The sequence below is a fragment of the Lissotriton helveticus genome, chromosome 5_1 (genome assembly GCF_964261635.1).
Source record: "Lissotriton helveticus chromosome 5_1, aLisHel1.1, whole genome shotgun sequence".
Taxonomy (NCBI): domain Eukaryota; kingdom Metazoa; phylum Chordata; class Amphibia; order Caudata; family Salamandridae; genus Lissotriton; species Lissotriton helveticus.
In genome coordinates, this window is record NC_136065.1 from 2104563985 (window position 1) to 2104590559 (window position 26575).

Sequence of the window (26575 nt, forward strand, 5' to 3'; positions counted from 1 at the left end):
TTGTAGTGACATGCATTGTAATGACATGCGTTGTAGTGACATGCACTGTAATGGCTGCGTTGTAATGACATGTGATGTAAAGGATGTTGCGATGTAATGACTGCGTTGTAAAGGTTGTTTCCCATTTGACTAACCTTGCTTCATTTATTGGGCTCCATGGCCAAGCTCCAAGGGCTCTAAGGCTCCATGACAGCAGCAGAGCAGGGATCTGGTGCTGGGCATTGAACCAGCAAGTCAAGATTCCCAAAGAGGAGCCAGGCTGAGCATCAAGGCCAGGTTTGATGGGGGGACGTCCCATCTCAACCCCTCTCCCAGCTTCTTGATAGGACTGGAAACACAGCTCTATAGGAAGCTGGGACAGTGCTGGGGACCCTGCTGCTCTGTGTGGCTTCTCATTTGCCTCTGGGATGCGCATAGGTGTCCTCATAGCCACATTTTAGCAGATATACTGAACAGCCTAAGGCATGCGCAGTAGGTCTGCTTATTCAAAATGATTGCACCAGTGTGAGGTGATCATACGTGAACCACGGCCCTCAGACATGCACATTCCAGACCTCCACCAACAACACACTGTAGATGGATTGTCGCTCAGTTCCCTTCTCCTCCTGCCATTGGGAGCCTGGAGACAAGGCCAAAAGGGCTGACCTGTACACTGGCAGTGTTCATGAAAACAGAAAAGCCTTGTTTTAATGAGTACTGCTAAATTAAATAATGCACAATGTTGGGAGAGGCAACTGGAAGAATGTGGGTTCCGACAGAAGGCAGGCCTGTGCCCTGTGCCCATAGATATTCCAAATTGGCACAGTCTGCACTGGAGATCAAGAAGGTGAGGCTAGCTTGTAGCTTTAATTGAGATCCAATGTACAATAAGATGCAAATCAGTGTTTTCATTATATAGATGGTGTTCCTAGTGACCTCATGGACTTGTGAGATGAAATGAATGAATTCGTACTTGTTTAGCGCACTTATACCCTGAGGCGTCTTGGCACTGTACGCATACCGCCGTGGAACCCTTCCTGGCTTTTCCCTGTGAAATGCCCACTCCTGGGCACCCCCAAGGTGAAGCCAGGCATCCAAGCGCTGTCGGGGCTGTTGTGGAGATTAAGCAAGCTACTGCCCAGAGTTGCAGAGTGGGACCCATGATTAGACTAGGCACCGAGGCGGGAATTATCAGGTCGAGGAAATTGAGCCCAAGACCCGCCGAGGCGGGTATTGAACCGTGGTCCCGGGCCAGACCACTGCATCAGGGTCTGCCGCTCTAACCATTGAGCCACACTTCAGATCAGGGACATGTTTGAGTGCATGGTTATTCCAAGGATGCTCGCTTTCTTGACTTTGCTGGTAGGTGCATCAAGTTCTTCGGGCCATATGTCCATAGGCTGGTGTTTGTGCCACTGTCCACAGGCCATGATCTCTGTTTTTGAGTTGCAGCTGGTTATTCTTCATCCATTCATCTATGGTGCAGAGGCTGTCATCACGTTTTTATGTCTACAAGTCTTCTGAATTGGCCATTTTTGGGAGGATCTTTGTGTTATCTATCCAGATACAACACGTCTGGTTAAATTACTTGATGATATCTGTCTGGCAAAAGGGTTATGGAGATACTGGATACAACAGAAGAGATGATGAAGCCCTGTGGAAGGCCTCAGTGCAGGTGTGACCAGCTGATGCAAAAGACAGCAGGAGTGCTAGGCTGTGTCTGTCTTTTGAGGTAAGAGCCAGTACTCCTTAGGGCACTGCAGTGTGTGTCAAGATGTTGCAGTCCGAGTGGCAGTGGATCGTATTGAGTGCTGTTGATACGTCCCATTGAGATACTGGTGTCATGCCGTTCTTGTCAACTGTATGTTTAAGGTCATCAAATAAGGATATGATTGATAATTCTGTGGACCGGTAGGAACAGTCCAGCCCGAACTGCCCGGTCAAGTCTGCTACAGACGGGACACAAGCAACCCTAGACCGGGTTCAGGCTGTTTTGGCCTCTTCAGTGAGGTATATGTTGAGTCCTTTGGCACAATGAGCACAGGATCCACATCTGAGCATACATGCCAATCTTAGGGCATCTACTATAACAAACAACATGGCGATGGAAGGATGCTTGAATTAATCGTAGCCAATGGTGTTGACTCTGGGCTATATTCCAATATATATATATATATTTTTTTTTAATTCAAAAACATTTATTGAGGAATAAAAACATGGCAGACACAATACACCGTGCAGAACCACCGCACGCAGTAGCAAGATACATTACAAGTCAGTCATTGAGTTGCAGTTAGGTTACATTTACAGCAACATTAGTAAACCAGGAATGTTAAAGTCACAGCTCCACGGTCCCAGGGTCACATCCCCCCTAAGGGGGAGCACACACAAAAGAACAATATCAGTGGCTATATTCCAATCTATCATTTTTCACTCACCGGAGTACTCTAGACAGAGAACAGCCATATGCAAATCACCCTTTGTCCTGCTCCAATAGGAACAGTCTAGCCCAAAGTGTCAGGATACCTTTAAAGTAATCAAGAGTTTTAAAAAATGTACATTCTCCACAAAAGCTGACAACTATAAGGCTAACAGCCTGGTCAGTACGAGTGAGTGAGTGAGTGAGTGAGTGAGTGAGTGAGTGAGTAGGAAACTTAGCAAAATGTTGGTGGATTGGGTAACTCACCGAGTCACTGATCGAAAGAGTCAATGACTATTATCGGTTGTATAGTGCCCTGTAGAGAAACAAATGACCTCTAGCCTCTACGACCTTCTTGTACAGAGTGACTTACGATGTTGAGGTTGGTGAGGATGTAGCGTTCCGTGTCCTCCTGGTGGAACTGGTAGACATCGGGGCCCACCACGATAAGCAGCTCCAGGTGTTTCATGCTTCCTGCGGCCCGCCTCTGTCGCTGCCCAGGAGAGGGTGTAGTGTTAACTGAAACAACCCAAAACAGAGGTCCATCTTCGAAGTGCAAATAATGAGCCAACGATGACACACTTTGGGGATTCACAAAAACACAAGCCTGATAATTATACATTGCTCTATATGTCTAAGGAGGCCGTGGGGAGGAACTGTCCTTTGCAAGCAAATCTATGCTGTGGCTGCCTATGAGAAAGGTCAGTACAAGGGCAATGAGAATACAATGGCTCCTACCCATGCTTGTGGCACATTCCCAGGGCAGTGCAGGGCAGCTTCCAGTGGGCATGAAAATGCTCTATGCATATCAACAAGCAAAGTGAGGGCCCTCATTGCTGTCTGAGCTTGTGGCAGTAGTGTGAAAAAGTGTGCACTGCTGCTGCCCATGCTCTTCACATATTGTTCTGGTGTGTGGGAATTTAAGCCTATTGATATCAACACTTGTGTCAAGCTGTCAGTGTCAGGGCGCATACACTCATGTTGTCCATGCTTCTGGTATATTGTAAGGCAGTGTGAGAAAACTTAAACTAATGCTGCACAAATCACAGTCACTAAATAACCACACAGAAACAAGCATACTGAGTTATCACAGCAATGCTTCATATAAATGCATGAACATAAGTGAGTGTAGGGTAAGTTAATCGAAAAGACATAGGTGATAGGTTAGGTTAATTTTGAATGAATGATTATGGGCTAAGGGGTGTCAGTTAAATTAGTTAGGGCGGGCTATGTAAATTGAGGTGAGTTAAGGTTAGGTTGGATAGGCTCAGATGGAGTAGGTGCTAGGTTAGCTGGGTGGATGTAGATGGGTTTAGGTAGGGTTACATGATGGTAGGTTAGGCTACCGGAGAAAGATGATAGATGAAGTGAGGTTAGGTTATTTTACATAGGACGTATGTGGTTGAGTGGACGTGGATGGGGTATGTGATAGGTAGAAGTAGGGAGGGTTAGGTGAGGTTGGATATGAAGAAATAGATGATAGGTGGTGTGAGGCTAGGCTATGTTACATGGGATAAAAGTGGGTAGGTAGTATGTCATGTTATGTTATTTATCTCTATAGCACTTGCACACCTAAGTTTCTTGGCACTGCAGCAGGATATGATACACAAAGAACTAAAAGAAAAGTCATGGGTTAAAAATATTTAGTAAAAAGGGGATTCTTAAGTGCCTCGCGACTAGAGGCCGGTCTACAGGTCGATGTAGGGCAGGACTTTATTCAGTGGGCTTAATGCCAAAAACACTGACTGGCTATTTTTGAGATTTTATATTCTAGGGTAAGATCGGAGTCTGTGTATATGCCGAGATAACACTTATAAAGAAGTTGGAGGAGTTAACCTCACTTCTGGACAACTGATAGGGTTTTATTTATTAGTCACATTTGTTGAAACAAGTTGCTCAGTTTTTGATGGGTGAAGCTTTAGGTGGAGGAAGATTAGATATCTGTTACCTGGAAGCAGGTAGGTTTAGATGAGGCTAAATCAGAGTAGGTTAGGTTAGAGTAAATGAATTAGATGGTAGGTGAAGTGAAGTTAGGTTAAATAAACATGAGTGGATGAGGTTGTGTGGAGATGATGTGGTTGGTGGCAGTAAAGGTTAGTGACGATTAGATGCAATAAATTGTGATTCCTAATATGAGATGATGGGAAACGAAAGAGAGGCGACTGCTGAGGTGAAGTTAGATGTGACAGTGAGATAAATAAGAGGTAAGCTTAGGTTAGGGGGAATAAGTTATGTTGTTTTTAGCCAGGAGGTCAACTAGGCCAGGCTAGGAAATACCGTTGATAGAATATCAAAAACTGAGCTTCTTTGTAATATACAGAAGGCTATGTAACAGCTGGAATGCTCAGCAGAATGCTGATGCAAAGAACTGAAGTCATACTGGAACTGAGTGAGCCCATGCAAACAATCTACTTGGGAGACTCTCCTAGAGCATGAAGAACCAATCCTGCACTAAGTGCTGGTGGTCTGGATTCATCCAAATGCAGAGCTCTACTGTCCAAAGCTGTGCATGCAGCACCCATACTTGGGAAGAAGAGTGCTAAAGTGAACTTTTAGCACTTCTATCTCTTCAATTGGGACCAATCTAGTCTCCAAAGGTAGCACCAATCAGCCAATCCTCAGTCCTTAGAGCATCACAGCTGGGGTCTCCCCTCTGAGTACGGCTTCCAGTGTTCTGAGATCCCTGTCCACAGACACGTCCTTGCGTCCCTACATACGCCACTGGAAACCTCCTTCAGCCTGTACTAGTGGAGCTGATAAACCCGATTTTTTTTATTTCAAATTTTAAAATAGTTTTTTTACTTTTTTAGGAAGCTGCAATTTGCTACATTTCTGCTCCTTTTTCTAAATGCGTTTTCACATACTTTTATATTTTTTTAACTTATCGCTGCAAGATAGGTGCCTGTCATCTCAGAAGAGTATTTTTAAAGAAAAGAAATGTCCTTCACAGAGTCATGATTCATATGTTTGCATGTGTCATGAAGCTGAGCATGCATCCGGCTGCCATAGTGTCATGATGCATTGATGTGCATGAGTGCATGTGCATGCATAGATCATTGTGCTAGGGTTTTTTTGGGTTGCTTAGCCAATCTTTTTCAGAATCGACAACTACCGCTTTTTTTTCCCTTTTTGCCGGTGAGGTTTAGCATTGTTATGAATCACTAGCAGATCCAAAAGGCAAGAACTATTGGCTTTACCAGTAATAGTTAATTTTCTTTGCAGGAAAGCCTTGCCCTCCATTGCTTTTCAAGGGAGACAATGTCTGTCCATTATTGTTACTAAACTTTGAGTCCTATTCTCAAAGGTAAATATACACTTGTAGATTTACTCACCTGCAAATGTACTCTTATACTCAGGTGTCAGTCTACACTTTTTTGTTATTCACCACTTCTAAATGTAGATTAACACCTAAGTGCATTCTTACAAGTCTCCACCCGCTCAGGGAGTGGCGACACATAAGACAGAATTCATGCGTGTAAAGTTACTACCAGTAACTTTTCCAATGTAAGTGGAGAGCTCTGCCACCAGAGTGGAGCTCTCGGTTTGGTAAAGTGTAGGGAAAATTTATCAAGTTTAATAATTCATGAACAATTATTAAAACTATTTAGAATAAACTAAAAACATAAATTAGTTTAAAATAATTATTATGGCCTGCACCTGATAAAAAAATATTACAGGACATTAACTCATCAAATTCAAATGTTTATTAAATAGTTTAATATTTAAAATACACTTATTTAATTTCAAATTATTATTTTTAGTTCAAATTAAACAAAACACTCTCACTACCATTTTAATGTTTACTTAATATTTATTATATTTATTTCATAATTAGGCATTTTAAAATTAAATGTTTATTAAATGATGCAATATTTAAAATATATTACTTTTTTATTTATAAATGCTATTTTTAATCTGTAATTAAAAATATGGACACAAAACGATTTCATATTTGATTACTCTGCATTAAATGTGATTCATATGTATTTTTGTATTAATAAAAACAATTACTTTTTCAAAAGTTTGAAATGTAGTTGAATTATTTCAAAATTGATTTTTTTTAATGATAAAGCATTTCATTGTTTAAACTAAAACAATTATATAGATATTTAGCTTGAAAGTCCAAATAATGTAATTAATGTAATATTATTTCCTAAGCCCCTGTGCCCATTATTTTATTTTAGTGCCTGGGGTTATCCATTGGCTAATGATGAACAATAAGAATAGTTAAATGTGTTTATAAAAAATATTCAACAAACTCAAAGTGTGACCTTTAACACAATGGGAGAGTTACTCAAATTATACTTTATTGGATACTTATTGGAACCTGTTTAAAGTTTTATAAAGTGTGAAAGGCTGAGTCATTTCTGCCAACATTGAGTACTGTGACGTGCATAAGATGAACACATAGGTTTGCAGGACGTTAGGGATGTATCTTCGGACTAGGTAACAATACCAGCATACAGCAAAGGGCCAAGGAACAAACATTTGTATGAGAAGCGCTACATGCGTATTCAAAGTAAAATATTTTAACATAAGTTGATGTCTTATTTTGCAGACTGTCAGGCTCATACCTCCCCCCCCCCAGTGCCCTCGGGTGACCCGGAAGGGGTGAGGACTGTACCTTCCAGCGATGCATCAGGTTCCAAGCGTGAGGAAACACCCTCTGTATCCAGAGACAAAGAGAAGCCCTGAAAACAGAAACAAGGCATTAATGCATGGAATCACTGAGGAGGTGAGGCCAGTGCTGCTTTTATTATCATAAACTCGTTTTTGTATATTTATCTTAAACAGCGGCGGCTCCTTCGTAATGGCAGAGGAGCCTTGCCTCACCGCTCAAAGCCAGCGGTTGAAAAATAAAATGATAATGAAACAATGTTATTATTGTTTTGTTTTTTAAGTGGCTGGCTGAGCCTTTGAGCCATGCATGTGCAGGGAGGGGCTGGGCCATTGCAGGGAGGAGGAGTGGTGAGCACTGTAAGTGCGCATGTCAGGTTGTCCGGCTGTCTCAGGACGACCAAACCGATATCTGCAAGCATCAATCCAGACTGCTCAGGCCAATCCCGGTGCTTCTCTCATGCTTTGTAATAGCATGAGAGCAGTGTCTGGATTGGATGGGGAGTCTTTGATGATGTCTCGGGGACTGCCAGGAGCAGGGGAGCATAGGGGCTCCAAGGGGCAGCATCAGGTAAGTCTTTTTTTTCTTCATATTAATACCCCCCCGCCACTTTATGTTGGCAGCAGCTGCGACTTATCTTCAATGAATATGTAGTGTAAACCATACCCTTTCAGAAGACTGTACAGTACTATCTTAAATCACAGAGGCAATGAATAGCCACCTGTTTTTATTCAATTTCACAGAATTTACAAAGCACTGTACACAGTTGCAGAAACTGATGCTGCATAAAATCAAATGAAAACTATAAAAGCACATCATGAGGATATTAGAACCTGGAAAAAAATGCAAGTGAGAGATCTGCAAAGGGGAAGCAAAAGAAAAAAAACAAAATGTGTTGGCAGAGCCCTTAAATGGAAATATAGCATTGCTCACCCTACAATATAATTTATATACTCCATAACTTATATACATTCCTCTGGCTTCCACCTGTGTTTATTAATACACATGCTGGGGTGTGTGAATAAGAATGGTGTTTTATGCCACACCTGTGACCAACAGTGGCATCTCCAGGTGACGTGACGCACTGGAGATATCCTGCATTAAAGATGGGCATTGCATTTAAAGGATATGACATAGGGATGTGAGTTAGCTACTCAGATCACACATCATCTGTAGGTGGCAATGCATGCAAACTCCATCATATTGTGAGAAGTATGCTGCGTTACATTAGCACTAGATAACATAACACACGCTCACATTCTGAAAAAAAATGTAATCACCGGTATATTAAGGGCCTCTTTACGATGCAGTTCGGACCGCAACTGACAGCATGTTGGTTGTGGTCCAAACTGCATCTACTGCTGTGGTCTGACCGAAGCATTAGGATGAATGCGGTCGGAGGCAGTAGTCGGAGGGACGGACCAATACAATCCAACTATCTCATGGAGCCCCTCAAAAACTCCTCGTAATCCCTTAAGGACGGCGTTTCCGTCATCGGGATTATGATGTTGGTTTCCGATAGCTTTTCCCTCTCGACCTTACTGACATGGAAAGGCTGTCAGAAAGCGACTTTTGGGGGCCTCTAGCAGGGTCCCCTTCCCACTAGTCCTCAGCATGTGGCCCTGGTGCCCCCCCTTAATATCCCTGCACCGTGTGGCAGGCACCTTAAGGTGCCAGCCACACAGTGCAGGGATGTTTAACAACTTACATTTTTCAATGGAAGCTTGTGCTGCGGGATTGCCACACTCTCTGCCATACGCGACCTCTCTACTTCTTCCTTCCAAATGAGTACTGTAGGGGATCATGGGGATTTCCACCTCTTCGTGATATCACGTTTAACAAGGAGTAACGCTAAGTCTGCATACCTGTTTCTGCTTTATGCCATCTCAAGCTTCCATTGAAGAATGGAGGTTTGCGACCGCATCATGTGTGCTTCCATCCTAATTGTGGGGTTGGAACTGCCGACATGAGGTCCGTCGGTTCCCATTCCGCAGCGATGTCGGTCACATCGGTATCAGGGCCTAAGTGAATTGTCCAGCATCACAGGATGTTGAACCGACGCAGAGACTCGAACCTGGGAGCATATTAGCAAGAACCTAATTGAAATTATCGCAGTTTTAGCGGCAGGAAACTGCCGCTGAAACAGCGATATGGGGCTTGCTACTATGCGTTATAGAATTCCAATAGAAGCCCAGGTTAGATGTGCAGGACATCTAACCTGGGCTTCTATTGGAATTCTATACGCTTATTAGCAAGCCCATTATCGCCGTTTTAGCGGCAGTTTCCTGCCGCTAAAACTGCGATAATTTTAATGAGGTTCTTACTAATATGCCCCCAGGTTCCCAAGTGTCAAAGTCAGCATAGGTCACAGCTCCTTAGGACACTTTTAGGGCTTGTACAAATTTCAATCCTATCTTGCGCCATGCATATGATGCAGTTCTAATGTGCAGAACCGCAAATGGCCCCAAAAATTCGATTGATGGGTATGATTCCTTCCGGAAATTATTGAGAATTTGATACCAAGTTATCTAAAACATATATATTAACAATGGGATCTAAAGCATCAAGGTCAGGAACTTATGCTAGCTATGGCCAAGTCCAAATACCTGTATATTGACTCCAAAGTATAGATTTACAATTTACATGTCTCCACCTGTGAAATCAGGATATGGAGAAAATGTTACAAATGGACTTTAAAACTTGTAGCTTTTCACATGTGGGTGGGTGCTTCTATTAGAATGCCCCTCCCTAAGCTCCCCCTTACACCTCCCTAAACCCCCCTTTATATCCTTCCCTAAATATATGTGGTTTGCATCCATCAGTCTGACTTCAATTCAGCCAATCACCCTTTTACTTATCTCCCAGGTGCTTGCACCTCTCCTCCTCTTGTCTCTATCCAGTGGCCCTATGCCCTGCTCATCTACAGTTCCGCTCTTTAGCTATCAACATTAAAGATATGCACTGCCAAAATTATTTTAGTGTTAAAAACTTGAATTAGATTAAAGAGATAAAATAAATAATTTGAGAGCTGAAATAATTTAATTGATTTAATATTATTTACTAAGGGATGTTATATCAAGCCTTGGTAGCCATTACTTTCTATGCAGTGAGTTGAGTACCTGTCAGTGACTATGTGAATTTTTACAGTTTTTGCACCTTTTCTATGCAGTGAGTAACACGTGTTACTTTTACCAAAAGTAATGGTACTCAGTGAATCACCCTGGAAAAATGGAGGAAGAAGCTGCCCCTGCCAGCAGTTCTTCTCAAGTTTGCACCAAAGCTTAGGAGCAAGGAGAGAGAAAAGTGTATGGAAAAAGAATAAGACAACCAGGTCTGGGGAAGGTGTCATTGAAGGCAACATTGAACTGAATTGTTGAGGACAAAACTAATGCAAGGAGACAAACATTCAGTAATTGACTACAGACGTTCAGGTTGCGTGGAAGGCACGTTGCGTGTCCCTTGTAGCAAAACACGGAGTAGTATCAATGATTTTATAGGATAACATTCATGTTATGGTTGATACTGGTAATGGACCGCAAAGGTTTGTGCAGCCTTTTATATGGTACTCCACGTGACCAGGAGAATAAAATACAAAACATTTCCTTTTTTTTTTTTTAAAACAAGATAGATTCTAAAAAAATTACACTAGATGGAGATTAAATAAATATCAGCTTTTGTACAAACACTGTAACAGTACACATAAAATGGAAGAAGAAAGAACAAGACAAAATTAAGTACACACAAGGTTTGAATATAACAGGAGGTGTTATCAAGACCTCATAAAATTCTTGAATTTAACAGATGGCATTATAACCCTAACACTGGGTTTGACATGGGAAGCAATCGTTTCATATGCTACATAATAAGTCAACAGAAACCACAAATGTTTGCTTTCGATTATGTCAATTGTTTTTTAGCACTGTGCCACTACACAGCATGTTAATGTATCTGTCATCTGTTGGATATTTCATATTTTGGCGAGGAGGAAGGGATATAACACCGCACCCAGGCTTTTCCAGCCACTGAGAGGCCACGGTTGGGCCTGTTGGAGCACATCCCTAACTTCATTTTGCAGTAAGGAAGTAGAACTATTTTAGTACTACTTTATGTACTACAAAATGCAATTTGTGAATTGGGACCATTGTTCTTTATTTTTTACCAGAAAGCTCAAACGTATGCAGGTAGCAGGAATGATTTTCAATTTTGCAACGCAGAGAACAAGCCAATAAATATTATATAATCTATATATCATAATGTGAGAAAGTGGCTCTATATATACTGGACTAGAAGGAAGTACAGCGTGTATAGAGTCCACCAACCCCAGAGGTATAACAGAGGTTAAAGTCAGAACTGACCTTACTCTCCAAAGTGGTAGCTTGGTCGAGCAGTAAGGCAGTACCAGAGGACAGTGTAAAGCACTTGATGTACCCACTCAGTCAGCAAAAGGTTTCACACACTCAAGGACTGAACTCCAGTCCAATTGTTTGTATATCCGAAGATATGGTTGTTTTATTTTTAGAACCAACAGTTATAAAAATATACTTGTCAAGTTACGAGTACTCTCAAGTAAATACTTTGCAGAGGAGCAATACGTTTGTAAATACAATAATTACAGGTTAGCTGATAAGCAATACAGTTCTGAAACACACTCTAGCATTTATTTATTTATTTATTTATTTTTAACACTTTTAGAGCGCACTGTTACCCGGAGGTGTCCTGGCGCTAGCAGAATGAACTAGTGAGTGTGGGCCAGTGCTTTAGTGTGTGAAGAGCCATGTCTTCAATGTCTTTCTGAAGGATAGGAGATCGGGTGATTGTCTAATATGGATGGGAAGCTTGTTCCAGGCTACTGCGGCTCCTAGGGAGAAGCTCCTACCTCCCCATCTAGCTTTCTTGACTCTAGGGACCGACACTAATGCCTGCTGACCAGATCTGAGAGATCTTGCCAGTTTGTACCAGAGGAATAGTTCCTTCATGCAGCTAGGGCCCAGGTCGTGCACTGCTTTGAAGACAACACAGAGTGCCTTGAGCTCAATGGGTTTTTATAGGAAAGTACAGTTGATTACTTTATGGATTACTTTGGTAGTTCCAGAACTAGATCTTGGATTCAGTCCTGGGGTCTAAGCTGAAACCAGATTAGCAAAAACGTTTTAGTTACAGTGATGATTTTTCCTGAATATAAAGCTGTTTTAAAAGTTCACACTTAGAAACTTTTCGAGGTGATTCTCACAATGTTATTCAATGGCAGGAAATTCAGGTTACAGGTAACGTATGATTGCGTTACTTTTGTAACCCAGCACTATTCTCCTAGGGCCAGCACTGGGGGCTTAACTTAAAACAGGTAGGTAATTGTATTTCAGTATTTCGTACGATTTTTAAAGAATATTTGCAGTTTTCAAAAGTAGACAGAAGAAATTTCATAGAAAAGCAGACAATGGGTTCCTATGGAGAAAATACAGGTTACTAGTAAACCCGCTAGGGATTACTTTTGTGGTTCAGTACTGGGCTGAAAGGTACAGTACTGGCTTCTCTCCTGATCAGAGGTGAGTATTTTCGAATTCGGACTTTGGCTGATTTTATAGGAATATTTTCAGTTTTCAAAACTTCACACTTAGAAAATTTTCGAGTCAAAAATGGGTCAATGTTATCCTATGGCAGGTAAGTGAATTACCGGTTTCCAGTTGAGTACTTGTTTGGTGAAGTTAGGGTTCTGGGCATAGACTCAAGGGGTCCCTCAGGGTTAGTTCAGTCCCAGCGGCGCAGGGGCGGCCAGGTGCGAAGGTAGGTAGGCCCAATGTTATCCAATGAGGAAAAGGGGGCCTTCGGTTGGTGGCGGCTGGCTAGCAGGCCACGCGGCTCTGGGAGCTGGGCTCCTGGTCACTTGCTCAGGGCAAGGGGGGAAGTAAGATAGGATAAAGAGGCCACACCCAGCGGCACTCGGGCGGCTGGGTGCAGGGTGCTTTTGAGCCGTCGGGCGCTCAATGTTATCCAATGAGGATCTTGAAAAAGGAACAAAGGCTGCAGGCTCGGGGACGGTGACTCTCCAGGGGCGACCAGCACTTCGAGAGGTAAGTTGGGATGTTGGAGCACAGGTAGGTACCCCAAAGGGAGGCACAGGGGGCTGTAGGGCGCCGGGTGTAGGGGTGTCTTTGGGTATCGGAAAAGCTTACCCTCGGCTGGTCGCGGTTGGGGTGGCCCCTGGTTCTGAGTCTGCAGGCGTCTGCTGGTTCGTCGAGGAGGGTCTTTGGGCACTGGACTCCGGGTCCCAATCGCCGGTGGGACGTCCTCGGGGTCTTGGTTCGGGTTGACCCGGCCCGGGCTCGGCTGGTGCAGAGTGGGCTGGTTCAGAGCTTCCTGGTGGGCACCAGGTGGGTTGTTGCAGCAGAGCCTCTGCTGATGGGAGTCCCAATCGTCGAGAGGGTCAAGGCAGGCAGGTCCTCTGGTTGTCCCAAGGTTGCAGTCCGCGGAGGTCGCCGGGTTTAGGCAGGAGCAGGTTCCAAAATCAACAGGCCGGTAGGGCTGGGGCCAAGTCAGTTGTTGTTGTCCTGTTGTTAACAGCTGCACGGCGGGTCGTCTTCTTCTTGATCTTCTTTCTTCTTTTTGATATCGGGATCTGAGGAAGGAGGGTTCAGGGAGCCCCTAAATACTAAATTTAGGGGCGTTACAGGTAGGGCAAGGGCAGGGACCAATGGGTCCCTGTCCTGGGGTGAGTACACCCCCTAGCCTGCTCCTCTCCTGTGGGAGGGGGGCAGGAGCCTAGCTGGGATTGGGCAGGACTCCCCATCTACAAGATGGCCGGAGCCCGGGGTCGTGCTTCACCTCGCCTCCTCCACCTGAGGGGTGGAGTTGGCACAGGTTGGCACACCCCCCTTCCTGACGTAGTTTTTAACGCCAGTCTTCCCGCCAGAGTGGGGGTAGGACTGGTGGGGGGGCTGGTTGCTGGGTACAGCAAATGGTCTGGGGAAGCTCTCAGAGGCGGTATGCCTTTGAAGCTTCCCCCTGTCCATCCTGGGGGAGGAGACATAGCACCTCGCCCAGGATGTGCGTTGTTGCAGACCCAGGAGAGCGGGGGGCTCTCCACCCAGGGGTCCAGCAACATGTCTGCTGTGTGGCAGCCTCTGCAGCCACTCAGCCCAGATGTGGATTGTAGGTTCAGGTTTTTGGAGGGCATCTCTAAGATGACCTCTCGTGCATGTTACATTAAATCCCCCACTGGCATCAGTGCGGGTTTAATGTGCTGAGAAGTTTGGTACCAAACTTGTCAGTCTTCAGTGAAGCCATCATGGTGCTGTGGAGTTCGTGTATGACAACCTCCCAGCACCATATACTCTTAAATGGCAACACTGCACTTACAGTGCCCAGGAATGGTCTCATGCACCTGGGCCCTCACCTCTGGCATAGGGCACCCAGATAGATGGGTGACTGAAGTATGCCAGGGCAATGGGTTATGTGGGCATGGCACACAGGGATGTGTGCCATGTCGACTCTTGCTTTAGTTCTGTACTTAGGCCCTCAGCCTGCAAAGGCAGTGTGTGGGAGCCAGGGTACAGGGCCCCAGAGGGTGGCACAATAAGTGCTGCAGCCCTCAGGGGTCTTCTCTGGTGACCATGCCCTGGGTACCTAGGGTACCATTTACTAGGGGCTGACAGGGGCCAGAGATGCCAATTGGGTATTTTGTTTCAGCATAGCTTTTCTTTGTAGGGAAGGAACACAGGCCCTGGGTACCTGATTGGCAGGGACCCAGGGCACACTCAGTCAAAGTACATCAGCAGTTCAGAAAAAAGTGGGGGCATACCAAGGCAAGAAAGATGGCACTTTCTCACACAACCCTCCCCCCCCCAAACAAAACGTGATGAGACTAACCTTGCCCTGGGGAGTCTTCATTGTCTAAGTGGAAGAACCTGGAAAGTCCATCTGCATTGGCATGGGCAGTCCCTGGTCGGTGTTCCACTTCAAAGTCCATACCCTGTAGGGAGATGGACCATCTCAGTAGTTTGGGATTTTCCCCTTTCATCTGCATTAGCCATCTGAGAGGTCTGTGGTCAGTTTGAACCAGGAAGTGAGTCCCAAACAGGTATGGCCTCAACTTCTTCAGGGACCAAACCACAGCAAAGGCCTCCCTCTCATTGGCACTCCAACGCTGCTCTCTGGAGAGTAGCCTCCTGCTTATAAAAGCAACAGGTTGGTCTTGGCCTTCCACTGCTCCTATCCCCAGCTCTGAGGTATCAGTCTGCACTATGAACTGCTTGGAGTAGGCTGGTGCTTTTAGAATGGGTGCTGAGCACATTGCTTCTTTCAATGTGTCAAAAACATTTTGGCAGCTAATAGTCCAGTTCACTTTCTTGGGCATTTTATTGGAGGCGAGTTCTGTGAGGGGAGTCACAATAGACCCATATCCCTTCACAAACTTTTTGTAATATCCAGTCAAGCCAAGGAATGCCCTGACTTGAGTCTGGGTGGTTGGAGCTGCCCAGTCCAGGATGCTCTGGATCTTGGCCTGTAAGGGTTGGATCTGGCCTCCACCAACAAGGTGGCCCAAGTACACCACAGTGCCCTGCCCTATCTGGCATTTGGATGCCTTGGTAGTCAGTCCTGCAGATTGCAGGGCTTGCAGAACCTTCCCAAGGTGGATCAGGTGATCCTGCCAGGTGGAGCTAAAGACAGAACTATCAACAAGATAGGCTGCACTGAATGATTCCAACCCAGTCAGGACTTGGTTCACAACCTCTGGAAGGTGACAGGGGCATTATTTAACCCAAAAGGCATCACGGTAAACTGATAGTGCCCATCAGGGGTGGAGAATGCTGTTATCGCTTTGGCTCCTGGGGCCATGCCAATTTGCCAGTACCCTGCAGTCAAGTCAAAGGTGCTTAGAAATTTGGCTGCCCCTAGTTTGTCTATCAACTCGTGTGCTCTTGGAATGGGTGAGCATCTGTCTTGGTGACAGAGTTGAGCCCTCTACAGTCCACACAGAACCTCATCTCTCTCTTTCCACCCTGTTGATGAGGTTTGGGAACTAGAACCACTGGGCTGGCCCAGGGGCTCACAGAGGGTTCAATAACCCCTAGCTCCAGCATCTTGCTGACTTCAGCTTTGATGCTTTCCTTGACTTGATCTGGTTGTCGATAGATTTTGTTTTTGACAGGGTTACTGTCACCAGTGTCCACGTCATGGGTACACAAGCTGGTCAGACCAGGGGTCAAGGAAAATATACTAGCAAACTGCTGCAAGATCTGCTTGCAGTCAGCCTGCTGTTAGGGAGTGAGGGTATCTGAAAAGACTACTCCATCCACTGACCCATCTTTTGGGCTGGTAGAGAGAAGATCAGGGAGAGATTCACTCTCTGCTTCCTGTTCCTCATCAGATTGCAGCGGTTCACATTGATAACACTTTTGGGTGTCCTGCTGGTGCCCAGGTCCACTAGGTACCTGACCTCCCTCTTTTTCTCCAGGATAGGGTAAGGGCCACTCCATCTGTCTTGGGGAGCCCTTGGTGCCACTGGCTCCAAAACCCACACCTGTTGCCCAGGTTGAAATTCAACCATGGCAGCCTTTTGGTCATACCAGTGCTTCTGCAGCTCCAGGCTGGCCTCAAGATTTTTGGATGCCTTATTCATGTACTCAGCCATTCTGGACCTTAGGCCAAGCTCATAGTCCACAATGTCCTGTTTGGGTTATTGGAGAGGCCTCTCCCAACCAGTGGCGTAACGATACTTGAGGGGGCCCCCCTGCAATGTACATGGAGGGGCCCCCCACTCTCCGGACCCCAAGCCCCGCCCTGACCCTCAGTGGACTCAGACCCTCATCCATCAGCCAGACCCCAGGCCTAGCCCCGCCCTGACCCTCACTGGACTCAGATCACTCAGCCAGAACCCCAGGGCCTAGCCCCGCCCTGACCCTCACTGGACTCAGACCCCTCATCCATCAGCCAGACCCCACGCCCTGCCCTGACCTTCACTGGACTCGGACCCTCATCTCTCAGCCAGACACCGCCCCCCGCCCTGACCCTCACTGGACTCGGACCCCAAGCCCCGCCCTGACCCTCACTGGACTCAGACCTCTCATCCCTCAGCCAGACCCCAAGCCCCGCCCTGACCCTCACTGGACTCAGACCCTCATCTCTCAGCCAGACCCCGACCCCCGCCTGACCCTCACTGGACTCAGACCTCTTATCCAAACCCCAAGCCCCGCCCTGACCCTCACTGGACTCAGACCCCTCATCCAGACCCCAAGCCCCGCCCTGACCCTCACTGGACTCGGACCCTCATCTCTCAGCCAGACCCCGACCCCCGCCCTGACCCTCACTGGACTCGGACCCCAAGCCCCGCCCTGACCCTCACTGGACTCCGACCTCTTATCCCTCAGCCAGACCCCCGGCCTAGCCCCACCCTGACCCTCACTGGACTCAGACCTCTCATCTCTCAGACCCCAGGCCCCGCCCTGACCCTCACTGGATTCAGACCTCTCATCCCTCAGCAAGACCCCTGGCCTAGCCCCACCCTGACCCTCACTGGACTCAGAGCCCTCATCCCTCAGCAAGACCCCTGGCCTAGCCCCGCCCTGACCCTCACTGGACTCAGACCCTCATCCCTCAGACCCCAGGCCCCACCCTGACCCTCACTGGACTCAGACCTCTCATCCCTCAGGCCCCGCCCTGACCCTCACTGGACTCAGACCTCTCCTCCCTCAGCAAGACCCCTGGCCTAGCCCCACCCTGACCCTCACTGGACTCAGAGCCCTCATCCCTTAGCCAGACCCCAAGCCCCGCCCTGACCCTCACTGGACTCAGACCCTCATCCCTCAGGCCCCACCCTGACCCTCACTGGACTCAGATCACTCAGCCAGAACCCCAGGGCCTAGCCCCGCCCTGACCCTCACTGGACTCAGACCCCTCATCCATCAGCCAGACCCCACGCCCTGCCCTGACCTTCACTGGACTCGGACCCTCATCTCTCAGCCAGACACCGCCCCCCGCCCTGACCCTCACTGGACTCGGACCCCAAGCCCCGCCCTGACCCTCACTGGACTCAGACCTCTCATCCCTCAGCCAGACCCCAAGCCCCGCCCTGACCCTCACTGGACTCAGACCCTCATCTCTCAGCCAGACCCCGACCCCCGCCTGACCCTCACTGGACTCAGACCTCTTATCCAAACCCCAAGCCCCGCCCTGACCCTCACTGGACTCAGACCCCTCATCCAGACCCCAAGCCCCGCCCTGACCCTCACTGGACTCGGACCCTCATCTCTCAGCCAGACCCCGACCCCCGCCCTGACCCTCACTGGACTCGGACCCCAAGCCCCGCCCTGACCCTCACTGGACTCCGACCTCTTATCCCTCAGCCAGACCCCCGGCCTAGCCCCACCCTGACCCTCACTGGACTCAGACCTCTCATCTCTCAGACCCCAGGCCCCGCCCTGACCCTCACTGGATTCAGACCTCTCATCCCTCAGCAAGACCCCTGGCCTAGCCCCACCCTGACCCTCACTGGACTCAGAGCCCTCATCCCTCAGCAAGACCCCTGGCCTAGCCCCGCCCTGACCCTCACTGGACTCAGACCCTCATCCCTCAGACCCCAGGCCCCACCCTGACCCTCACTGGACTCAGACCTCTCATCCCTCAGGCCCCGCCCTGACCCTCACTGGACTCAGACCTCTCCTCCCTCAGCAAGACCCCTGGCCTAGCCCCACCCTGACCCTCACTGGACTCAGAGCCCTCATCCCTTAGCCAGACCCCAAGCCCCGCCCTGACCCTCACTGGACTCAGACCCTCATCCCTCAGGCCCCACCCTGACCCTCACAGGACTCAGACCCTCATCCCTCAGACCCCAGGCCCCACCCTGACCCTCACTGGACTCAGACCTCTCATCCCTCAGGCCTCAGGCCCCGCCCTGACCCTCACTGGACTCAGACCCTCATCCCTCAGACCCCAAGCCCGGCCCTGACCCTCACTGGACTCAGACCCTCATCCCTCAGACCCCAGGCCCCGCCCTGACCCTCACTGGACTCAGACCTCTCATCCCTCAGACCCCAGGCCTAGCCCCACCCTAACCCTCACTGGACTCAGACCTCTCATCCCTCAGACCCCAGGCCTAGCCCCACCCTGACCCTCATTGGACTCAGAACTCTCATCCCTCAGACCCCAGGTCCCGTTCTGACCCTCACTGGACTCAGACCTCTCATCCCTCAGACCCCAGGCCTAGCCCCACCCTGACCCTCACTGGACTCAGACCCTCATCCCTCAGACCCCAGTTCCCGTTCTGACCCTCACTGGACTCAGACCCTCATCCATCAGCCAGACCCCAGGCCTAGCCCCGCCCTGACCCTCACTGGACTCAGATCCCTCAGCCAGAACCCCAGGGCCTAGCCCCGCCCTGACCCTCACTGGACTCAGACCCCTCATCCATCAGCCAGACCCCACGCCCCGCCCTGACCTTCACTGGACTCGGACACTCATCTCTCAGCCAGACACCGACCCCCGCCCTGACCCTCACTGGACTCGGACCCCAAGCCCCGCCCTGACCCTCACTGGACTCAGACCTCTCATCCCTCAGCCAGACCCCCGGCCTAGCCCCACCCTGACCCTCACTGGACTCAGACCTCTCATCCCTCAGACCCCAGGCCTAGCCCCGCCCTGACCCTCACTGGACTCAGACCCCTTATCCATCAGCCAGACCCCAAGCCCTGCCCTGACCCTCACTGGACTCAGACCCTCATCTCTCAGCCAGACCCCGACCCCCGCCCTGACCCTCACTGGACTCAGACACCTCATCCAAACCCCAAGCCCCGCCCTCACCCTCACTGGACTCAGACCCCTCATCCAGACCCCAAGCCCCACCCTGACCCTCACTGGACTTGGACCCTCATCTCGCAGCCAGACCCCGACCCCTGCCCTGACCCTCACTGGACTCGGACCCCAAGCCCGCCCTGACCCTCACTGGACTCCGACCTCTTATCCCTCAGCCAGACCCCCGGCCTAGCCCCACCCTGACCCTCACTGGACTCAGACCTCTCATCTCTCAGACCCCAGGCCCCGCCCTGACCCTCACTGGACTCAGACCTCTCAACCCTCAGCAAGACCCCTGGCCTAGCCCCACCCTGACCCTCATCCCTCAGGCCACACCCTGACCCTCACTGGACTCAGACCCTCATCCCTCAGACCCCAGGCCCCGCCCTGACCCTCACTGGACTCAGACCTCTCATCCCTCAGGCCCCGCCCTGACCCTCACTGGACTCAGACCTCTAATCCCTCAGCAAGACCCCTGGCCTAGCCCCACCCTGACCCTCACTGGACTCAGAGCCCTCATCCCTTAGCCAGACCCCAGGCCCCGCCCTGACCCTCACTGGACTCAGACCCTCATCCCTCAGGCCGCACCCTGACCCTCACTGGACTCAGACCCTCATCCCTCAGGCCCCGCCCTGACCCTCACTGGACTCAGACCTCTCATCCCTCAGACCCCAGGCCCCACCCTGACCCTCACTGGACTCAGACCCTCATCCCTCAGACCCCAGGCCCCACCCTGACCCTCACTGGACTCAGACCTCTCATCCCTCAGGCCCCGCCCTGACCCTCACTGGACTCAGACCCTCATCCCTCAGACCCCAAGCCCGACCCTGACCCTCACTGTACTCAGACCCTCATCCCTCAGACCCCAGGCCCCACCCTGACCCTCACTGGACTCAGACCTCTCATCCCTCAGGCCTCAGGCCCCGCCCTGACCCTCACTGGACTCAGACCTCTCATCCCTCAGCAAGACCCCATGCCTAGCCCCACCCTGACCATCACTGGACTCAGAGCCCTCATCCCTTAGCCAGACCCCAAGCCCCGCCCTGACCCTCACTGGACTCAGACCCTCATCCCTCAGGCCCCACCCTGACGCTCACTGGACTCAGACCCTCATCCCTCAGACCCCAGGCCCCACCCTGACCCTCACTGGACTCAGACCTCTCATCCCTCAGGCCTCAGGCCCCGCCCTGACCCTCACTGGACTCAGACCCTCACCCCTCAGACCCCAAGCCTAGCCCCACCCTGACCCTCATTGGACTCAGACCTCTCATCCCTCAGACCCCAGGTCCCGTTCTGACCCTCACTGGACTCAGACCTCACATCCCTCAGACCCCAGGCCTAGCCCCACCCTGACCCTCACTGGACTCAGACCCTCATCCCTCAGACCCCAGGCCTAGCCCCACCCTGACCCTCACTGGACTCAGACCCTCATCCCTCAGACCCCAGGCTCCGCCCTGACCCTCACTGGACTCAGATCTCTCATCCCTCAGACCCCAGGCCCGCCCTGACCCTCACTGGACTCAGACCTCTCATCCCTCAGACCCCAGGCCTAGCCCCACCCTGACCCTCATTGGACTCAGGCCTCTCATCCCTCAGACCCCAGGTCCCGTTCTGACCCTCACTGGACTCAGACCTCACATCCCTCAGACCCAGGCCTAGCCCCGCCCTGACCCTCACTGGACTCAGACCCTCATCCCTCAGACCCCAGGCCCCGCCCTGACCCTCACTGGACTCAGACCCTCATCCCTCAGACCCCAGGCCCCGCCCTGACATGCTAAGAGACTGCAATTATCTGTTTAAACTATCTGTTAAAACACGAAAACAAAACACAAATCTTTTTTTTTTTTTAAACGGCTATAATTTGCCAGGTTCGCTTGATTTTATTTTAATGCGAACGTTTTAGTAGAAAACTTGTCACCCTTTCCCGGTATTGGTGTAATGCACAAGGGCAAGAGGAAGTGTGTAACCTGATGTACTGGGCAATATATAGGCACAGAAAGCCCAGAAGGATTACCTGACATTTCAGACTGTCTTTGTTGCTCAGCTACTTGTTTCCAAACGCAGTCCATTAATTGAATTTCGAAAACCAACTTACGTGCAACATCAGTCTGAAAGTCGGCAAACTTCTTCGGAGTAGGCACCTGGGCAAGGCTAAATTATGCCCGCCGACCGCACAGTGATAGTTCTTCTCAGCACGGAGTCTCTGGCTGGCCAGGTCCTGGGATGCCTCACAAGCCGCGCTGCACACGCACTTTTAATTGAGCTGCTCAATGGTCACAAGGCCCCACCAGAATGCCCGGCCCACCCTGAAGAACGTGCAGACGTGCCTGCAGAGACAACTGCGCGCCACCGCTCACTATTTAATTATGAAGAGGCCCGGCTGGGGCCCGGGGGTGGGCATGCGCAACCAAGAAGATTTGGAGAGGCTTGTTAGCTGGCTCGCTGAGGGGCCCCCTGGAGGCCAGGGGCCCCGCTTCAGGCTAGAGCGCGCCCCCCCCCCCCGGGCTGCGGGGGCCTGTTTTACGCCCCAGGTTGTGTGCAGTGCACCAATTAATTTATTAAGAGGCGAGGCCGGGCGTGTTTTAAATCTTCATCTTTATGAAGTGAGGGGGCCCGAGGGGCCCCCTGGAGCACGAGGCCCCCCCGCAACGCGGGGGATGCGGGGGCCTGTGTTACGCCCCTGCTCCCAACCCTCCTTTACAAGACAAAGTACAGGATTACCAAACAGAAGTTCAAAGGGTGAAAACCCCACTCCCTTCTGTGGCACTTCCCTATAAGCGAAAAGCAGGCATGGCAACAGGATATCTCATCTCCTTTTGAGTTTTTCAGGGTGCCCCATGATCATACCTTTTAATGTCTTGTTGAACCTTTCTACAAGACCATTGGTTTGTGGGTGGTATGGGGTAGTGAACTTGTACTGCACCCCACACTCCTTCCACATGCGTTTCAGGTAAGCAGACATGAAGTTGGTACCTCTATCTGAAACCACCTCCTTAGGAAACCCTACCCTGGTGAAGCCATCTAGGAGGGCCTTGGCTACTGCAGGAGCTGTAGTCACCCTAAGGGGAATCACCTCAGGGTACCTACTAGCATGATCCACTACTACTAGAATGAATGTGTTCCCTAAGGCTGTGGGAGGTTCTAGTGGATCCACAATGTCCACACTTACCCTATCAAAAGGCACCCCCACCACTGGCAGTGGTATCAGGGGGGCCTTTGGCTTGCCACGTGTCTTGCCACTGGCCTGACAGGTAGCACATGAGCTCACAAACTCCTTCACTTTTTGGTTCATCTGGGGCCAGTAAAAGTGGCTAACCAACCTTTCCCAAGTTTTGGTTTACCCAAGGTGTCCAGCTAGGGGGATGTCATGAGCCATAGTTAGGAGGAGCTCCTTGTACTTCTGTGGCACTATCACTCTCCTGGTAGCTCCAGGATTGGGGTTTCTTGCCTCAGCATACAGTAATCCCTCTTCCCAATAAGCTCTGTGGGTACCACTGACATCTCCCTTTGCTTCTGCAGCTGCTTGCTGCCTCAGGCTTTCAAGAGTGGGGCAGTCTCGCTGGCCCTGGCACAGCTCCTCCCTAGTGGGTCCCCCTGGGCCCAGGAGGCCAGCCTGGTAAGGCTCAAGCTTCATAGGCTCAGTTCCCTCTAGGGTTTCCAGGTCCTCTCCCTGAGGAGAGGCGTCCTGAAAGGCTGGCTGTGTAGAAGCTGGCTCCCCAGTCTTCTTGCTTTTTCTCTTGGTGGGTTGGGTCATACTTTCAGGCTCCAAACCCACTTGTTCACCCTTCTTTTTGCTCCGTGCTCTGGTTTGGACACACACCAGTCTAGGGATACCCAGCATGGCTGCATGGGTTACTTGCTCAACTTCAGCCCAGGCTGAGGTCTCCAGGTCATTTCCAAGCAGACAGTCAGCTGGCAATTGTGGTGAGATCACTACCAGTTTCAGGCCAGTAACCTCCCCCCATCCTAATGTTACCATAGCTAGGGGGCATTGGGTGGAAATGCTGTCAGCATTGGTGACTGGGTAAGTTTTCCCAATCAGGTATTGCTCTGGGGAAACCAGCTTTTCCCTTACCATAGTGATGCTGGCACCTGTATCCTTCAGGGCTTCTACTCTTGTTCCATTGATGGAGGAGTATTGCATATATTTGTTACAGTTGGTTGGCCACCCAGCCACACTGGCAACCTCCATATTCCCCAAGCAGACTAGACTAGCTTGAGTGTATTCCCAGATTTGCTCTGGGTACTCCTCTGATCCCATCTGTAGATATACTGTCCCTGGAGTAGCTGGAATGGGTGCCTTAGGGGCTTTGGTGTAGGGGCAGTTCTTGTCTACAGTTAAATATCCCAACTTCTTACAGTTGTTACAGTAGGCCTTGTTAGGATCAACGTTCCTTCCCCTATAGAGCTGAGGCACATAGGGAGTAGATGGGGACCCACCCCCTGAACAGGTTTTTGGGGCCCTTTGGAAGACTCAGACTTTTTGTCTGGGGGATTCTCACCACCTTTCCCCTGGGGGGGAGGGGGTGACCACTTTTTTTTGGTCACACCTAGTGGCTGTCCTTGTCACTCTAGTCTTGACCCAGTGGTCTGCCTTCTTTTCCAATTCTTGGGGAGAAATTAGACCTAGGTCTACCAAATGCTGATGGAACTTTTCATTTGTGCAATTACTCAAAATGTGTTCTTTCATAAACAAATTATACAATCCAGTAAAGTCATGCACATTGTGTCCAGTTAACCAACCATCCAGTGTCTTTACTGAGTAGTCTACAAAATCTATCCAGGATTGGGTCTGGGGTTTGTGAGCCCCCCTGAACCTAATTCTGTACTCCTTGGTAGTGAGTCCAAATCCCTCAATCAGAGTCTTCTTCATGAGGTCATAGGACCCTGCATCTGGCCCAGAAAGGGTCAGAAGCCTGTCTCTGCAGTTACCAGAGAACAGTTCCCACAGGGGTGCCCCCCAGAGAGGTTTCTTTGGCTGTCTGATATCACAAGCCCTCTCAAAGGCTGTGAACCATTTGGTGATGCCATCACCTTCCTCAAATTTAGGGACAATCCCTTTGGGGATTTTAGGATCATAAGATTGCTCTCTGTCCTTGTTTTTGGTATTGCTGCCACCAGAGATGGGGGTTTGGCCCATCTCTTTTCTTTCTTTTTCTAGAGCCAGGAGCCTGGTCTCTAGGTCTAATCTCTTGGCCAACTTTGCTAGAAAGTCGTCCACTGCACTGGGGTTTCCCCCAATGGGTTCTCTGGGGCCCAGTCCACCTGTGTGTTTCCCAGGCTCCCAAATGTTGACTATTGGAATCAAGGGTACAGAGACCCCTTCTTCCCTAAGGATGGGGGGGACCATTATCCTCCCCTTCTTCCCTCACTTCTTCCTCTGTGTGGGTGTCATCCTGCTCAGAGGGGTGGTCGTTTGCATACTCAGCCAGGAGCTCCTGGAGCCCTTGTTTGGTTGGATGCAGACCTACAGTTATTTGTTTAACTTTGCATAGGGCCCTCAATTCCTTGAAGTCCAAGTGCAAGTAAGGTGTGAGGTCGAGCTCCTCCACCAGGTCTGTGTTATCTTCACTAACAGCTGGGGCCCTTTGAGTCATTATAACCTGATAGTTCTAACCCTCTACCCTAGCTTGTAGTGACTTTTATTTTTCAGAACTTCTAATGGGACTTAAGCAAGGCCCTACCAGAGGTTTAGTATTTTTGGAAAAGACCAATTTCAGAATTCTAAAGGTAATTTGAATTCTGACGTGTGATCAGATGGTAACCAAGTAGTCCACAAATGCAAGTTTGTATGCCACCGCTGGTCCACCAATGTGAGAAAGTGGCTTTATATATACTAGACTAGAAGGAAGTACAGCGTGTATAGAGTCCACCAACCCCAGAGGTATAACAGAGGTTAAAGTCAGAACTGACCTTACTCTCCAAAGTGGTAGCTTGGTCGAGCAGTAAAGCAGTACCAGAGGACAGTGTAAAGCACTTGATGTACCCACTCAGTCAGCAAAAGGTTTCACACACTCAAGGACTGTACTCCAGGCCAATTGTTTGTATATCCGAAGATATGGTTGTTTTATTTTTAGAACCAACAGTTATAAAAATATACTTTTCAAGTTACGAGTACTCTCATGTAAATACTTTGCAGAGGAGCAATAAGTTTGTACATACAATAATTACAGGTTAGCTGATAAGCAATACAGTTCTGAAACACACTCTAGCATTGAGCTCAATGGGTTTTCATAGAACAGTACAGTTGATTACTTTATGGATTACTTTGGTAGTTCCAGGACAGCAAAAAAGTTTTAGTTACAGTGATGATTTTTCCTGAATATAAAGCTGTTTTAAAAGTTCACACTTAGAAATTTTTCGAGGTGATTCTCACAATGTTATTCAATGGGAGGAAATTCAGGTTACACGTAAAGTATGATCGCGTTACTTTTGTAACCCAGCACTAGTCTCCTAGGGCCAGCACTGGGGGCCTAGCTCAAAACAGGTAGGTAATTGCGTTTCAGTATTTTGTACGATTTTTAAAGAATATTTGCAGTTTTCAAAAGTAGACAGAAGAAATTTCATAGAAAAGCAGACAATGGGTTCCTATGGAGAAAATACAGGTTACTAGTAGACCCGCAAGGGATTACTTTTGTGGTTCAGTACTGGGCTGAAAGGTACAGTACTGGCTTCTCTCCTGATCAGAGGTGAGTATTTTCGAATTCAGACTTTGGCTGATTTTATAGGAATATTTTCAGTTTTCAAAACTTGACACAGAAAATTTTCGAGTCAAA

The 26575-nt window shown here is 49.1% G+C and overlaps 2 protein-coding genes across 2 annotated transcripts in view; one reads left to right on the forward strand and one right to left on the reverse strand.

Annotated features, from left to right (window-relative positions):
- Positions 1-26575, reverse strand: part of ADAMTS13 (ADAM metallopeptidase with thrombospondin type 1 motif 13) — a 271774-nt gene that overhangs the window by 224985 nt on the left and 20214 nt on the right. The window contains exons 2-3 of the mRNA XM_078646125.1: positions 7023-7089; positions 2772-2917 (exon numbers count right to left, since the gene is read on the reverse strand). Of these exons, the coding sequence (XP_078502251.1) occupies positions 2772-2917; positions 7023-7089 (213 nt within the window). The remainder of the gene's footprint in view (positions 1-2771; positions 2918-7022; positions 7090-26575) is intronic.
- The window catches only part of REXO4 (RNA exonuclease 4), a 140826-nt gene continuing 121246 nt past the window's right edge, over positions 6996-26575 (forward strand). Inside the window, exon 1 of the mRNA XM_078646127.1 lies at positions 6996-7133. The gene's annotated coding sequence lies outside the window, so the exon portion shown is untranslated. The remainder of the gene's footprint in view (positions 7134-26575) is intronic.